The 16,702-nt window shown below is 47.6% G+C and overlaps 1 protein-coding gene across 16 annotated transcripts in view; it reads left to right on the plus strand.

The window, feature by feature from the left end:
* CADM1 (cell adhesion molecule 1) overlaps positions 1 to 14,800 on the plus strand; it is a 325,518-nt gene extending 310,718 nt beyond the window's left edge. For all 16 annotated transcript variants that reach the window (XM_025465438.3, XM_025465445.3, XM_025465440.3 and 13 more), the window contains 2 exons: positions 9,649 to 9,780; positions 11,783 to 14,800. In XM_025465438.3, coding sequence (XP_025321223.1) covers positions 9,649 to 9,780; positions 11,783 to 11,901 — 251 coding nt within the window. In that variant the 3' untranslated portion in view covers positions 11,902 to 14,800. The remainder of the gene's footprint in view (positions 1 to 9,648; positions 9,781 to 11,782) is intronic.
* Positions 14,801 to 16,702: the final 1,902 nt, after the last annotated feature.

A 16,702-nucleotide genomic window follows, 5' to 3' on the forward strand; every position in this document is an offset into this window, starting at 1 on the left:
TGCATCTGGTTTGATGAACTAATCAAAAACTGATTAGCACCTTTGTTCAAAGGGGATGCTGATTAATCAATTACTATTGATTGTGAGCTTGGCTTCCCTCGGCAGCAAAGAGACATCTGAGAGGAAAAAAAAAAACAACCAATAAAAATTGAGCAGCTGTCATAGTGTTTAAATTTATTAAAACAAAATACATTATTTTTTATGAAGCTGTCTCGAAATGGGTCACTGAAGGGGAGCATATTGATTGAGAAAGGATGAACTTCTCAAATTTCTGTAGCCTAGAGACTGAATTCAATTATAATACAAGACAAACAGGTTAACACCCGTCTTAAACAGTCCATCAATAAATTAGAGTAGGTGTTGCACATTTAATGCTAAACTGTGGTAATGAATAATATTACCATCCATTCCCTGGTCCGTAGAATTTCATCCTTTCCTTATTATGGTTAAATGCTAGATCCTGCATTTCCTTAGAAATAATGGTGGTCTGTCTTCTGCCCACCTCCCCCATTCACCACTGCTACCTTGGCTAATGACAATTTCATAAGCAACATATGGTGCTGCATCCCTACCCAGCAAAGCAAGTTGCCCAGCTGATCCTTCTCTTTAATCTGCATTAAAAAATTATGCTCGTGTGTAGTTCAGTGATTTAATTATTGGCAGGCCTGGGGAGCTTACCGGGTTCTACTTTGAACCCTTTCATTCACTTTTTGGGTGTTAACTTTATTGACGATGGACCCACAAGAGTTTTGAATTGTTTTATCAATTACATCTGCTGCTTCCTGGTGACAGCTGGTGGTTATTGCCACCCATGTGGAATAAAATAGCTTTAAGCATATTTATCCTTCTATTTTATTTTAAAACTTTTAAAAAATGTCCGCACCGCACTGCCTCCCTCCTTTCAGCAAGGGCCTTTGGGGACTATTTAGCAGAGTGCCTTGGCAAATATACAGTGTGCCAGAGAATGGCCCTCTGGCACTATCAAAGCAGTCTATCAGTCTTCTACTTTAGAAGCAGAGGCACCGACGAGAAATTCCAAAGCTGTCATGCTTCCCCATAACATGTTTTCAACTCTGGCCCTGCAAATGAGAAAGTGATCTAGAAAAAAAATCCCACGTCTCCTTCACAATCCATAGAAAAGTATGGGTGGAGCGCAAACTCTAAATGGCTCTGATAATCCTTGCCAGCCATGATGGAAGACTCTAGGTGAGCCAACTAGAGTCCCCTAAATGAATTCTGAAGGAAACATGGGCTCAGAATAGTGTAAATGTAGATAACAGAAGCACATAAAGGCATTTGAATCCAGATTATCAGTTCTGGGAGGGGCTAAATAACCAGCTGGTCATGGTATGCATCAGTCCTCCAAGTCGGCTGAACTTGCTTGAAGTGTATGTGGGAAAACACAATAGATAGAACATGAGGGGGGAGGGGAGTCTCCTTGCCCCCGCCTAAAGTGTGGTCCAGATTTGGCAAACAGGCTCTTGCACTTCTGTGGCAGACTAGCAATAATGATGATAAAGAAAAAACAGCCGGGCTGTGTAGACAAATTCAAGATACAGCTCATAAATCTAAAGTCTAGTAGTATTAGCTTGTATTTGTACAGTTCTTTCCAGCTTACAGAACTCTTCCACAGATTAGCTCATTTGCTCTTTGCTGAGCACAACCATTTGAACTCCTGTGTGTGCTAGGTCCAGGGCTGGCCGCCAGGCATGCAGTGCTGAACAAGACCAACCAGGAGCCACTGTGGAGTTGATGCCGCAGGCCCTAGCTCTTACAGCTACTTTCTAGCGGGGCAGCCAGGCTCATGACACAAGATAATGGCAGACAGTGGCAAATGCCGTGGGAAAAAAAGTGGGAAAGGTGAACATGAGTGACCAGCCAGGAAGAGGTGGAGGCCAGTTGAGAACAAAAGCTCACCACAGAAGGCCACTGGGACAGGGAGAGTGAGCCAGCCCTGGGAGGATTTTCATGAGCATCCTAGCAGGTTCATTAAGGAAGGGTTGTTAGCCTCGTTTTACACGCGAGGAAGCTGGGGCTCCCAAGGTTGAATGATCCACTCAGGAGGCAGAGGCGGAATTTGAACGAATGGGTCTTCAGGCCTCTGCAGAAAATGGGACTTTAGTTTTAGAGTAGTTCTACTTTCGCCTTGAACCCCACAGGCTCTCTGCTCTGGCGTCTTCTTGGAAATCCTTTTCCTCTTGGACTCCTTTCAATTCAGTGTGTGCGTCCAGGGAATGAGGAGGGAAAAGTCAGGGTCTCTGGAGCCCATCAGGAGTAGAACCACATGCTGGCTGGCCTGGAAAGATCTCTTCTAGCATCAAATCAAACTTTTTCCTTCAAAGGAAACTTTAACCTCAGATGATTTCGGTGCCATTGTCCCATTGTCCGAAACGATGGGGTCAGTTTCCCACTGAGATGGTCCTATAGGCCGTGGTTAAACTAGAGTTCCCTATTTTAAAATTCCGTTTAATACAAGGCAGTAGACTGAAAGAATGGTATCGGGTCCATGGCAGCTTGTCCATGGCTTTCCCCCGATGTGAGTTTGAAGGTCATTGGAGTGCTGATCTTCCCATAATCCAACATGCTGCTGTTTCCTTCATGGGGAGGAAGGAGGCCATCAAATAGGAACGTTTCCTCCAAACTAGAAAGTTGCCAGGCTACAACACAAAATGTGAATTACAGTTCTACAGGTTGGACACTGCGTTGGGGTGACTTCACCATATTCATTAATCCATCCTCCTCACACCCCCAAATGCCTGAGGTCCACAGAAGCATCTTTCTCCAGAGAGATTCTAGTGGGAAATGTATGTTTGGAAATACTTTACGATTTTATCCTCTTTATCAGCTGTGTGCTCTTTTAAGGAAAGAGGTTCCATCCTCCATGCCTTCCTGTTGCCTAAAATGGAAAAGGCACTCACACTTTTAAGTCTTTATTATGAGATGAGTGGGCTCATAGTGTGCCTCCTGGTCTCAGGGGACACTAAATATTTGGGAGTATACCTTCCTATTAAGGCAATTCTGCTGTTGGGTAAAATAACTAAATGAAGTTACCTGAGATGGGAGAAAAATCAACATAAAAATATTTGTTCTCATATTTAGCTAACAATAAGTACTTAAGATCCTCATACTCAAATGGTATACCTGGAATCACAACCTGGCCCAAGTGGCCGTCAGCCTTGACCACACAGGGCAGCTAGGCCATCAATCACACTGGGTGCCATTCTGCAAAAATGGAAGAGGGCTTGATGACTTCAACTCTGCAAGTGTTTATGGGGCAGCTCGCCATCTGAGAATGGTGCTGAGTGTACATACAGCCCTTACCACCAAAGAGCTGATAAGTATTTGCCTTGAGTCTGTAATATTAAAGAACTGGGACAAAGCCCTCCTTGGGCTTTAATATTGCAGATTTCGATTTGACAGACACTTACCGAGTACCTCTGATATGCTGAGCTCCGGCCCCGAGAGGCACTCTCCTATTCAGCAACACGCTGGCCTCTCAGAAACAACCCTGTGAGATGTACGCTTGTGCTCAGTGACTCAGAGTGGCTGATGCACCTGCCTGCAATCACAGAAAAAAGTAACAAAGCCCCGCTTCCGCCCCAGATCCAACAGCAGGTCCAGAGCACACTCGTTGTGGGCCCTGCGGGAGATGAGATCCTACGTCTCCTGCCTCTCCTGTTTGGGCTTATTTCTGGAGGATAATCTAGGCAGTGACAGCCTACAAGAGCCCGAGTCCCTATCACGGAGTAGTGACAGTGTACAGCCAAAACCTGTGTGCAGTCCTTCTCATTTAAATGAATGCATACTGGGTTCTGGGCGGCAGGAGGATGCTGAGTGCGGTTTTCCTTTAAGTAAGGCCTAACTTAGTTCCTTTGAAATGTGAGGATAGCTGCGGTTACAAGGCTAGAATTAAATGCAGCTGAAGGGTAGTACCAGCTGCCTGGGATGCTCCCTGGATCTTCCTGATTTTCTTGCCTTACATTTATTCCTTCCCTTCCACTTTCTAAGAAGACAGAAAAGAAAGGTTATGTTACATAGAGGCTAGCGTGCTCCAATATATATTAACATCTTAATGGGAAAGCTGCGCATGTACTGTATACATTTACTACTCTCTGACAAGAGAGAATTAAATGTCAGAAGGATTTGTAGCATCTATAATTGAATTGGTGCTGAGAAAAGCAAATCTTAAGGAAGAATAACATATTAGGATTAGCAAATAATGTGGCATTTTGTCAGCGCATGCCATTCAGTGTGTTCCCCTTCAAGGTAATAAAGTCGTGCTCTTTAAAATGCACACTTATTTTTGTTGCCATGAAGGGAGCACCAGTAGGTGATGGGAATGAGCAGTTACGTTTGTCAGATGGTGCCAGGTCTCTTGGTTTGTCGTGTTTCATTTTTTGTCTTTGAGGTCACATTCTGGTTTTGCCTCAGATTTGGAAAGTCCACCATCAGGCTTTTTCTTTCTTCCTAGCAAGAAGTAGCAAGTGACATCACAGTCATTAAGCGTCCTCTAAGATAGACTAATCTCTATGGTCCTCGGAGGCTGCAGGTAGCATTTTGATTATAAGCACGGGATTCTGAGACTTTTTCGTTAAACTGACTTGTCCAGCAAGACCTCAGCCCAGGAAGAAGGCTCAAACCAAACCCAAGCGACAGAATTGTTGCAAAAAGTCAAGAATCGGAACTCTTTGCCGGTTGTTCATTAGGTACAGAAATGGCAGACAATTAAACCTATGAATTGTCCAATACAGAGAAGCAGACTGGTATCATTAGAACCTCCCCCATGTTTTAAATATTAATTTCTTAAGGTGAGGCCTAAGGGAGTCTGTAACCTACGGGGAGAATGAACAGATCTATTTAAGAGGAGTTTCCCCTCTCCCCAAGGCCAGGCAGCCTGAGCCAGGGATGTTCTGAGATGTGAAGGTAACCCACCCTGGGGCGGTTGCCACACCCTCTGCCGAATGTTTTAACTGTATGTTATGTGTTAACAGGGTTAAACTCCAGCTCCTCACAGGTAGGAAACTTGGTGCCCTTTTGGCAAAAAGACCAGCCTGGGCTGCAAGGTGGGCAGGCCACGGTTGCCATGAGCATCCTGCTCAGGGACGTCCTCTGCCAGAGGCCCTGTTTGCCAGAAGCTTGTCTGGGATATACCGACCACTCCCTGACTACCCGTGAACCCCTCTGCCTTTGGCAATGGGGCCTTCTAGGCTTAGCACAGATCCACAATGAAGGCCTTTGCAGGGCAGTTTCTGTTCGGTGTCCCATGCCAGGTGGCGAAGTAGCCATAGAAACTGAGATGTGTTTGGAGAGCCCTGTTTCACACAGGCAGCATGACTGCCGGCGCGCTGCATTAAGGATGGTTCTGGCCAATAATTTGAGGAGGGAAAGCAAGTGGAGTAAAAGAGGAGTCCCCTGGCGGTGGGGGGAAGGAGACTGAAGTTCCACTAGCCATCACTTTTCTTGGCAGGCCCTGGGGAACCACTGCCTTTAGAACTTGCCCCCTTTTCTGTTGCCCGTGAGGAATGGAGTGAACCAGGTCACCTGGCCCAAGGTAAAGAGAATCGAGCAGTTGGGGGCATCACTCTTGGGAGTTTCTTTGAAATGTTTTTGTCCTTGCGGTTTCTAAGATGCTAATGCAAGCCAGGGTGGTTGAAGCTGTGACCCAAGCAGTGGTCGCCAACTTAACATTCCACAAGCAGCTTGTAAACTCTCACCTGGAGCCAAGTTGTTTCAGCTTTTTGCCAAAAGAAAAGCCAACTCACGAATACTAAACAGCTCATGATTGATCTGTCCTTAAAGAGACTCCTGTCACACTTAGAGCCACAGACAGGGCTGCAGAAGGGGACAGTGCAGGCAGGCAGGACTGGGCCACAACCGTGAGCCCATGTGGCCTCGTCCCAGCATTGACGGAACGCGCCTGAAAACCAGGACTGTGGGACACTGGGCCTAAGTTACTCAACGTCCCACGTGCGCGATTAGGGTGACATCCGTCGCTCCACCGGAACATGCTTGGTTCAAGGCTGGAATAGCCTTGATGCCAGAAGTATACACCAAGCAGAAACCTGGCTTTTACTCTGAAGGATGACGGGGCTGAGCTTGAGCTTGGTCCCAGAAGTAGGAACCCTCTTAGTAACACCTGTTACTCTGTTTCTTAAAAGAACAAGAAAACATTAACCTTCTGAACCCAAGAGCTGGTCCCTCGCCTGAGGACCGGGTGTGTTTATAAGTGCTTTCCACGCCCGCATGCCCTTCCGGTGTAGAAACTGGGGCAGCCAAGGAGTCCGGCTCTTTGGTTTCCTTCTCTGCCTGATTCAGAAAAGGAACCAAAAATCTGGAGAGGATGTCCCCCGCCTCCCAGGAGAGTTCACAGAAGCAGAGTGAAAAGGTCTACACCCCAAGAGGTGCAGGATCCTCCTGGATCCTTGGATGATGGTGAAAGATACTTTCCCAAATGTCCCACTTCAAAGTCATTTCTCAAGCACTGGCCAGAGCTCTTGCTTTGTAGAGCGGAGCACGAAGGGCCAGGCAGCCCTTGGACTTCGTCAGAGCCGTGCTCCTCCTGGTGGCCGACACTCCTGCAGGCTCCAGTTGTCCTCTTAGGCCACTTGCCCGCTGCTTCTTTGTGCAACATGCTATTTGCTTCTCGCCTTGAGCGAGGCACCAGCCCACGGGTGCGGGGCGGGTCTGCCCTGATAGTGGGTAACCAGCTTTCACCCGACCCTCCACCACCTGGGGCCAATCAAGGGCATTCTGAACCTACCCCCCCCCCCCCCCCCCCGCACATGGAAATGAGGTGGGAGTGAGCGGAGGCAGGACAAGGCGCTGCTCTTCATGGAGGACAGTGAACCCCAGGGTGGGGTGGGCGGGAAGAGGCGCTGAGCAGCTCCCAAGCTGTAGTGTTCCCTGTAAATTAAACACCAGTTACCTTCTGTGTCCATCTGCGGTAATTGAAGGCAGGGAAAATGTCTCGGTGATTAACTGGTGGTAGTAAACTTTCTTATCAAGTGAGTATCAGGAGATAGCTGGAGAGATTACCTTTATAAATAGGTGTCTGTAAAATATGTATGTCCTTGAGGGCAGGGCGGATCACGAGGACCCCAGTGTTGGACGTGGGCGAAGTGCAGCACTGAGCACATATAGCCCGAAGTTCGTGGGGAGCAAAGATCACAGGAACGGGCTTGGCTAAGGAAATTAATCCCGCAGATACATGGCCTGTGGGGTTTTTGTTGATCAGAGAGCTTCTTGGCCTCTCCGGCTTGCTCTTCTCAGGCTTCTAGAATGTTCCTGTGCCTTGGCAGGGAGGAGGCAGTCTCCTCACAGTGGCCACGAGGGTGCCTTCCCCTGGACGGGTTATTTAGGTGTGTGCCTGGGACCGGGATGGCTTCTGCACGTTTCTCTCGGTCTCCCCGGGATGGACCCCCCGCTTCATCTCCTGGCCCTCACGTTCCCCTCTCCTCCCTAGCTAGCATCGCTCTGATTCCCCACCCGCGCCCGAGACATGGAGAGCTAGTGGGAGCTACTAGAAAGACTCCTTATTTTTCGATAAGTCTGAGGCTCGTGGCAATCGGAGATTAGTTCATTTTCATTCCCACAAGAGCCCCTGTTTTGACAGCTCCCTAAGGAAAACAGCTTCCTGGCTTCCCCGCCGCTCTCGTCTTCCCATCAGCGGTTCGGAGTCTGTGCAGCTGGGCGAGAGTCTCCTGGGTGTGAAGCACCCTCCTCCAGCAGATACCCTGTGTCGAGGGGCACCCCCAACAAGCTCTGTTGTCTCTAGAAGAAAAGAAAAAGTTGCCATGGCAGAGATCTGCTTTGTTGGGATGACTTTCAAGACGCAGAGGCTGTTGCATCCGCAGTAGGCAACACTTTTGGCCGAGGAGGGCGATGCGTGTGCACCGCGTTTCAAGTCGAGCTTATTAGACAGGTTGCTGGAGGGGCTCGCACATCACGGAGCGGGCTAATTGGCTGCAGTGCACTCTGCCTCCAACCCATCTCCCTTCTCCAATTAAACTCCCATCATCCTGTTGTCCTGGGCGACCTGCTGCTGCCTCCGATTTGGCATTTCTGTTTGGGTTGGGATTTTTGGGGTTTTTTTTTTTTGTAGTCCTTTGAAAGGTAACTTAATGAAACACTTTAAATACTTCGTTTTTTAATTTAAACTCTTTTAATTAAAGCACTTTTCGTGGAACCCTCAGTCACGAGTTCTTTCCCCACATCCTTCAGTACTTAATCTCAGAGCAGAATTGGAAATATCGATAGAAAGTGTAAATCATGCCCTCCTGCTGAAAGCATTGTATCAGGTTTCGGCTCAAAAGAGCACCATTACCTTTAGCTGTCACGGATCTGTACACTTGATCGATAAACTTCAAATATTATTAGAGGTGGAGGCTTCAGAGATTTGCTCTGTTCTTTGGAGAGAGACAGAGATAAATCTTTCTTAAAAATTGACTTGAATTTGCACTCTCCGTCTTCCCGGTGAAATGCATTTCTCTCAGGCGTCCAGCAACTGCAAGGGGGACAGATTTATAGGCCATGTGCTTCTTGTACTGAAAGATTTAAATGGTAAATCCTTCACATATGACTTCACAAATCATGTAAAGTTAAAAGATTTTTACCGTTTCTGTTGCTGCTGTGCTTAAATTGTAAGGTACAGCTAGTAAATCATTTTAATGGAGGTGTCGTACTTGACTCAATAAAAAAAAAGACAATGGTTTAGCTTCCACTCCAAAATGTTAATGTATTAATCAACGGGAGAATAATTGTTTTTTACTACATTATAAATCTCGGGTGCCATTAGGACTTCAGCAAGGGGTGATGTAGCCACATTCCTAAATTAAAATTGTTTACACTGCCATACATCCATTCTGCATCGCCATAGCTCATTCTGGGTTCATTTTGGAGTTGTCCCTCAGCCAAACATGTCGTCCCTCAGTCGGAAGAAGACATCCCGAGGGAGTGATGCTTATAAAGGAAAATTAATTGCCTCGTGAAGTGTTAAATAAATAAAATAAAACCCGTCTGTGGCAATGGACAATTATTCCTTGCTGTCTTTTTTGAAATAGGTTTTTAGGTTTTCGATTGAGGCTTACTCCCTCATACATCCTAAATGTAGCAAGCGTGTCACTTGTCTTTAGTCTTATAAGCCTTGTTTTATCTCGAGGCAGCTGTGGCTTGTGAGCTCCTTTGCCTGTGCACGCGCCTAGCAGGGAAGAAGTCGCTGGGCCCTTCCAGAAGGGCTCCTGCCGCCTCCCCCTGGCAGCTCCCGTCACCGCCCGAAGGTGCTGTCCCGAGCGCCCTGAGTAGCTAGGTCAGCCTCCTCCTTAGGATCTGCAGCTGCACACAGCTGGAGTGAGCGCTAAGACCAGGCCAGGACTGGACAGACTGTTTCTTCTCTCCCCGGTCCCTAGGCTTGTTCCACATGCATTAGCGCTCCTCCGCTGCTTATAATGAAATTGCCTTGTGGGGAGAACAGATCAATTCGGCTCTGGACAGGTCAGTCTGTTCCCTTGGTGTAACTTGATCCATCTGGCTTGTCTCTCTGGCTCCTCCATTATAAAAAGAAGGTGATCTCTGACCTGGAGGCAGTGTGGCCAGGGCTGCTGGTGTCTTGTAATGAGCTCTACATCCCTATTCCTTTTCTGATTCCAACAGATTCTCGAGCAGGTGAAGAAGGCGCCATCAGAGCGGTGGATCATGCCGTGATCGGCGGTGTCGTGGCCGTGGTCGTGTTCGCCATGCTGTGCTTGCTCATCATTCTGGGGCGCTATTTTGCCAGACATAAAGGTAAGCAAGGTGCTCTGGCAGGCAGGAGGCCTCCCGTCGCCGCAGCCCCTCCATTTGGGGACTTGACAAGGCGTTCCTTGATAGGCAGTGTGGAGTATGTGGCCACATAGCCTATCGATGATTCCTGAAACTGGCAGAGAAAAAAAACAAAAAACAGAACTCTTAGCAGCTGCTGATGAGGACTTCGAAGGCTGATGAGTAGCACTTCTTGATTTGGATTTTCTCTAAAAGCTTTCTAGACTTGTTATTCTGCAATCCATAATTGGGGAGAGAGCAAAAACTGTAAAAATGGGGGCCGGTGTGTGAGGTGGGGCGTGAACCCCAAAGCAATAAACGGGGAAAGAACGTGCTCGTACCCTGCTGCTTTCTGGGAAGCAGGTGGACAGGCAGCGCTGCCTGGCCCCAAGCTCCGGGTAAGCTGGTCACAGCAGCTAGAACACTTCCTTGGTTTGATGTGCCTTAAAAGCCACATAAATATGTATTTTTTTTAAATTATCAGTGCAATTGATTTAAATTGCCATTAATCATCACACTTATGAACTGTGCAGCCTGGATGGGCAATCATCTTTTCCAACGCTCCTCCTCTGTGCCCCATGCTGCTCCAATCCCCTTCTCTCCCCCCCCCTTGGTAATTTATTCTCCCCTTTCTTTGTCGGCCCTTGTCCCTCTCCGCTATTTTTCTCAAGCGCTGTGCAGTGAGCTTGCGGGGCTTTCCCATAGCATTAGCTGCAGGCGCTTGCCTACTACTGGATTGTAGGATTTGGGTTTGGGGAAGGTCCCTTGAGCACAGCAATGGAGGTCCAAGGTGCTTGAAACCCCAGTAGGACCCACAGTGCCCATCTCACACATGAACCATTTGGGGACCCTCTGCCCGTGCCCAGGAGGCAGCCCCTGGGGCCGAGAACGCCCAGTCTCTTGGTGTTGAGCTTGATAGAGCCAGAAAGATGAGGCCAGAGAGCAGGGCCGAGTCTGCTCAGCAGCTTTGCGGACCAGGGGGCAGTGGAAGGAAGGGGATAGGAGGGAAACATCTGACCACCTGCCTGCTTAGATCCATCACGTACGAAAACCTGGAAATACAATAAGTGTATCAGCCTTTTTTTTTTTCCTTAAGAATCTTCGAGAACACAGTATATAACAGGAGGAGGGCTGTTTGACTATGGTAGGCAGTGTTAGCTCTGCCTAGATGTCCTACTGTGGTGCAGTCCTTGTCTCTCTCTGTAAATTCTCCCGTAAATGGTTGGGACTTGCCGATAAGAGTGTCTCCAGCTTTGGAACGTTCTGTGTGTCGTCATTCTAAAGTGGCTGTGCCAATTAGCGAATCCATGAATCCGGGTCCAGGCTAGAGTCACACCTTGAGTGAGAATCGCTTGTCCCTTAAGACAGACCCCCCCGGCCTCGATCACAGCTGTCAAAATATCAAGTTGCTTCTCGATCTGGAACCCCACTCTGTAGCGGGAGGCTGCAGACGGTCAGACATGCCCATGTGTAAGCCCCCGCTGACGGACAGGCAGCAATGACCCCTGGAGACAGGAGACAGGGGTCCAAGTAAACGATTTGAGGCGGCCGTAGAACATCATCAGGGCCCTAATTCATTAATTGGCTAATTGCTCTTCCTTGCTTTGGTCTTTAACCATGTACGCGCACATCTCTGATCATTGGTCCTGGTGTTTACTGTTCACACGTCAGTCAGCAGCTCTCCAGCTTTCTGCATTTTTAGCTCCCACTCACGTCTTCTTCTGCCGACACCCTCTGGTCATAATCACTGCTCTAATGTCTCATTTGCTGAATTATATCGCAGCGGTTCAGTTGGAGTGGTGCCTTTGGAACCCCCGGATCCCCATTTGTCTCACCCACCTCGCTCTCTCCTTCCAATTGTTTTTTTCCCCTCTGCTGCCTGCACACCACTTCGGCTGATGATGGCCATAAAGCAAGTTGCCATCTCTGTACCACTTTACACAGAGGCCATCAGACAGTCACGGTGCTTTACCCCTTCATCTTTCAGGTACATACTTCACTCATGAAGCCAAAGGAGCCGATGACGCAGCAGACGCAGACACAGCTATAATCAATGCAGAAGGAGGACAGAACAACTCCGAAGAAAAGAAAGAGTACTTCATCTAGATCAGCCTTTTTGTTTCAATGAGGTGTCCAACTGGCCCTATTTAGATGATAAAGAGACAGTGATGTTGGAACTTGCGAGAAACTCGTGTGTTTTTTTATGAATGGGTGGAAAGGTGCGAGACTGGGAAGGCTTGGGATTTGCTGTGTAAAAAAAAAAAAATGTTCTTTGAAAGTACACTCTGCTGTTTGACACCTCTTTTTTTTTTTTTTTTTTTTTTTTTTTTGTTGGTTGGTTGGTTTTTGTTTTTGTTTTTTTAAGTTTTATTTCTTCCTACCAAGTCAAACTTGGATGCTTGGATTTAGTTTGGGTAGATTGCAGAAAATTCTGTGCCTTGTTTTTTGTTTGTTCGTTGCGTTCTTTTTTTTTTTTTTTCTGTTTTTTTCTTTTATTTCTTTTTTTCCTTTGTGCTCATTTGTTTTTTCCAAAACGTTTTGGATTTTTTTTTTTTCCAAAATCTCCCATTTTGGAATTTGCCTGCTGGGATTCCTTAGAATCTTTTTCCCCTGATTTTGTTGTTGTTTTTTGCTTTTGTTGTTGTTTATTTTTGAACTGCTTTATGTTCAAAATTCAGTTTCGTAAAAGGAGAACCAGCACAGTTAGATTTCATAGTTCAGAATTTAGTGTGTCCATAATGCATTCTTCTCTGTTGTCGTAAAGATTTGGGTGAACAAACAATGAGGACTCTTTGCTGCTACCCATGTTTCAAATACTTAGAGCAGTGAAGACTAGAAACTTAGACTGTGATTCAGAAAATGTTCTGTTTGCTGTGGAACTACATTACTGTACAGGGTTATCTGCGAGTGAGGTGTGTCACAATGAGATTGAATCTGTCTTTAATTCTGTATCTGTAGACGGCTCAGCATAGATACCCCACACTGTCCAGAAAGGTTTGGGGCGGAAAGAGCTCCTCCTTTTTCAATGCCCTAAACAGACCTGACAGGTGAGGTCTGTTCCTTTTATATAAGTGGACAAATTTGAGTTGCCACAAGAGGGGAAGGTAGGGAGGGGGGGGAAGCTAGTTCTGCTCTGGTTATTTCTGTTCCAAACGATTCCATCCGCCTTTCCCAATCGGCCATACTTCTCACTAATTTGTAGGAAAAAGCAAGTCCGCGTGGCGTGTGAATGACTGGATGGGACAGGGTTTTTTGGTGTTTTGGTTTTTTTTTTTTTTTTTTCCTTTGTGCTTAGTTAGGAAGGCAGTAGGATGTGGCCTGCATGTACTGTATATTACAGATATTTGTCATGCTGGGATTTCCAACTCGAATCCGTGTGAAACTTTTCATTCCTTCAGATTTGGCTTGACAAAGGCAGGAGGTACAAAAGAAGGGCCAGTATTGTTCTCACACTGGTCTGCTGTCGATCTCAGTTCTCGAAAGGTCAGAGCAGAGGTGGAAAAACAGCATGTAGGGATTTTCAGTTACTTAATCAAAACTCAAATGTGAGTGTTTTTATCTTTTTACCTTTCATACACTAGCCTTGGCCTCTTTCCTCAGCCTTAAGAACCGTCTGCCAAAAAATTACTGATCCTCGCATGATGGCAGCCATAGTGCATAGCTACTAAAATAAGTTACCTTGAACATATCTTAGGTGGGGAGCCTCGGGAAAAGGTAGAGGAGTCGAGTTACCATTTGCATCTTTTTAAAGAAATGTGGGGATTTTCACTGAAACGTCTAGGAAATCGAGAAGTAGTCCCGAAGGACGAACACTAAACTCTTACCATATGTTTTGGTAAGGTTCCAGACTCCAGAATACAGTCCCTATGGAAAGATGGCATCAAAAAAAAAAGAGATCTATATATATATAAATATATATTATATAACATTTTCAGTGGGTAATTTTGGATTTTGCAAGGTACATTTTTACTATTGTTACATTATGTGGAAAACTTAAGCTGATTTATTTAAGGGGAAAAAAGTATCAACTCTTTGTTATTTGAAAGTGTTGTTTATTTTTCTTGTCTTTGTTTTAACCTTTGATAGAACCATTGCAACTACGGGGGCCTTTTGGGAACGGACTGATATGTAAAAGCAAATCCATATTGAGCAGCATTTTGTTTTCCCCCCTCCTATCCCTCGGCACTTAACCAAGGCAAAAAGCCGCCACGAACATCCCTTTTTCAATGAATTTTCCAATGTGCAGCTCTATTCCGAGCCCTTAGCACCCATTCTGCCCATAGTATAATCGCATCAGAGGGTGAGAACCATTTAGCATGTCTTTGAAAGGTCTTTTCAGTTGTTCTTTTTAGGGGGAAAAAAATAGCCTACCATTGCTCACAAAATTGGCATCTCATTTTTGGGACCTCCCATCTTTGTTTTGAAAAGTGTACAGTAGTGCAGTGTTCCTAATGTAACTTTATGGCTTACAATGTTGACATGTCTCAGGTTCATGTGTTTCGATTGGTGTTTTCCGTCTCAGGTAGATTGCAAAGTGTAGGCCCCACACATTGGAAAAAATAATAATAAAACAAAGCAAAAACAGGAAATTATGGGTTTTAGTTGTATATTGGTTTATGTATTTTTTCTTAAGTATACAGTGCACTGTTTGAAATGTATTGTTGAGTATTACTTTGTACAGGTTGATCACTTTTTTTAGAGTGAAGAAAGAACAAACTTGTTTTTTGTGTTTTTTAAAGGAATATAAAATAATGAAGGATGTATAATTGATGCCAAATAAGCTTGTTCTTTAGTCACACCGACGTCTTATTTTTCCCTTTAGGCCAGTTCTGTTTTTAAGGTGTACATGAACAATGTTATGGTGTAAGAAATTCCATATCCATATGTTCCCATTCGCATTTTGTATTGGTTCATGTATACCATTTTTACAAAAAAAAAAGAAAAAAAAAAGAAGTACTATAAAATATCTGTCTTCTTAATAAAAAAAATTAATGTTACCAAGTGATCCTTTACTCTCTTTATGGACTTCTTACGGACGCCGGGCGCGAGAGAAGAGCGGGGGGCCCCGGGTCCACCTTCCTCCCCAGGGTCGGGCGCGGCGCCGCCAGCGCGGGCGGTAGGTGCCCCGGAGAGGCTGCGGCCGGGCTGCGAGCTGCCTTCTGCCCTCCGTCACCCTCCCCTGCCCATGCTCTCTCCTCCTGCTCAGGGGACAGGCCGGCCAGGTGTGCCGGCAGCGTGGACTTGGCGATTTGTGCAGGTGCGACGCAACGGCGGCCCCCACCCCCTTCACCCGCCACCCCCACCAACCCCCCTGTGTTGGCTGCTCCACCTGTCTCTTACTTTGGGATTTCGTGTCTTAACAGCTCATTCCGCCTTCTCCATTTCAAGTGCTCTCTCCTTTAACAAAAAGATGGTGTGATCTGCGGAGGACCGGCTGGGTCGCCTGTGGGAGATGGTTCTCACTCGCTGTTTGCAGGCTGCGGAGAAGGCAGGGCCGGTGCGCCCCCGGGAGCAGGTGTGTTGTTACCCCCCACCCCCCCTTGCCTTGCCTTGCAGGCCCAGGTGAACAGTGACTACGCTTCATGGTGACTGATCTCTCAAAATGCGCGGGGATAATGTGTGAGCGGCCCAACTGCCCTCTTCCCACCATCCGCCCGGCTGGGGTGGAGCTTCCTTTTCTCTCTCTCAGGCAGGTAATGGGGACAACCGGGCAGTGGAAAGAAAGGTAAGCTCCAGAAAAGCCAGACGGCTGGGTATCTCATTTCAACCGCCTCCATCCTGGCCTGGTCCCTTGCCTGGCTCTGTACAAATCGGCCAACCGGCTACGTTGTTCCCCGGCATCTGCTGCGTGTTCTGTCCTGGTGGACACCAAGAGGTGTAAGACAGTCACCGGAGACTAACAGGCCATCGGTTCCACCCACGTGGAAACATGAAGTGGGCCTCAGACATGGGGCCGCGCTGAAGATGGCTAAGGAGCCCTGGGCATCCTGGGGGCATGTCTTGGAGGAGGGAAGTGTGCCGGAGAGCCAAGACAGCTTCCCCGAGGAGGAGGAGGGCCCCCAGTGGGCCCAAAAGGGTATTTAGCAAGGAGGGAAGGGGAACCGACGGCACCCGGGGCAGCAAGCCCCACCAGGCCGCTGGCCAGTGTGGGGAGACTCCAGCAAACCAGGCCATGAGAGCTGCAAGGTTGCATGGGTCTTGTGGCTGTCCTCAAACCCAGACACGGGAGTCCCGATTTCCAGGGCCGGTCTGGGCCTTTGCCAGGGGCACAGAGCCGTGGGGAGCACTGACTCATCACAGCTGTTTAGAGAGGGTGATAGAGGGCTGAGATTAGGAGTACGGGTTCCAGTCCCTGCTCCGCCACAAACTAGCTGGGGACGGGGGCAAGTGACCCAACCTCCCTGGCCTTGGTCTCCTGCTCCGGAAGGTAAGGCTCACCCTAAGTACCGTTAGGAGACATACATGGGCTAAGCAGGAAGTGCTTAGCAACTAAGGTGCCAGACACAAGGTCAGCCGTACAGGATGGAGGGAGATGGAGTGGAAGGGTAGAAGGTTCCCCACGGCGGCCGAGAGGTGGGTACTGCCCACGCGGAGGGCCTCTGGGTACCCCCACGTGTGGACGCCGCACGCCCTGGTGAGGCTTGCCTTGGACGGCGTAACCAGCCCATCCCCTTGCCTGTAGCCTGACGCCCCGGATTCAGCTATAACCCACAACGAAGGGACCCAAGAAGTTGACGGCCCAGAGGCAGACGTGAGGCGGCAAGTTGCCTCACATTTGCTTAGGGTTCCACAGGGTATGCAAATGAGGAGACGCCAGAAGCCGCCCACGTGAGCGGGAGCTTGATAAGTTGCCCGGGCCTTCGTTTGGGGTGGGAGTGAAAACGGCCCTCGCTTCCTCCGGGGGGTT

This window comes from Canis lupus, chromosome 5, assembly GCF_003254725.2.
Source record: "Canis lupus dingo isolate Sandy chromosome 5, ASM325472v2, whole genome shotgun sequence".
NCBI classification, from domain to species: domain Eukaryota; kingdom Metazoa; phylum Chordata; class Mammalia; order Carnivora; family Canidae; genus Canis; species Canis lupus.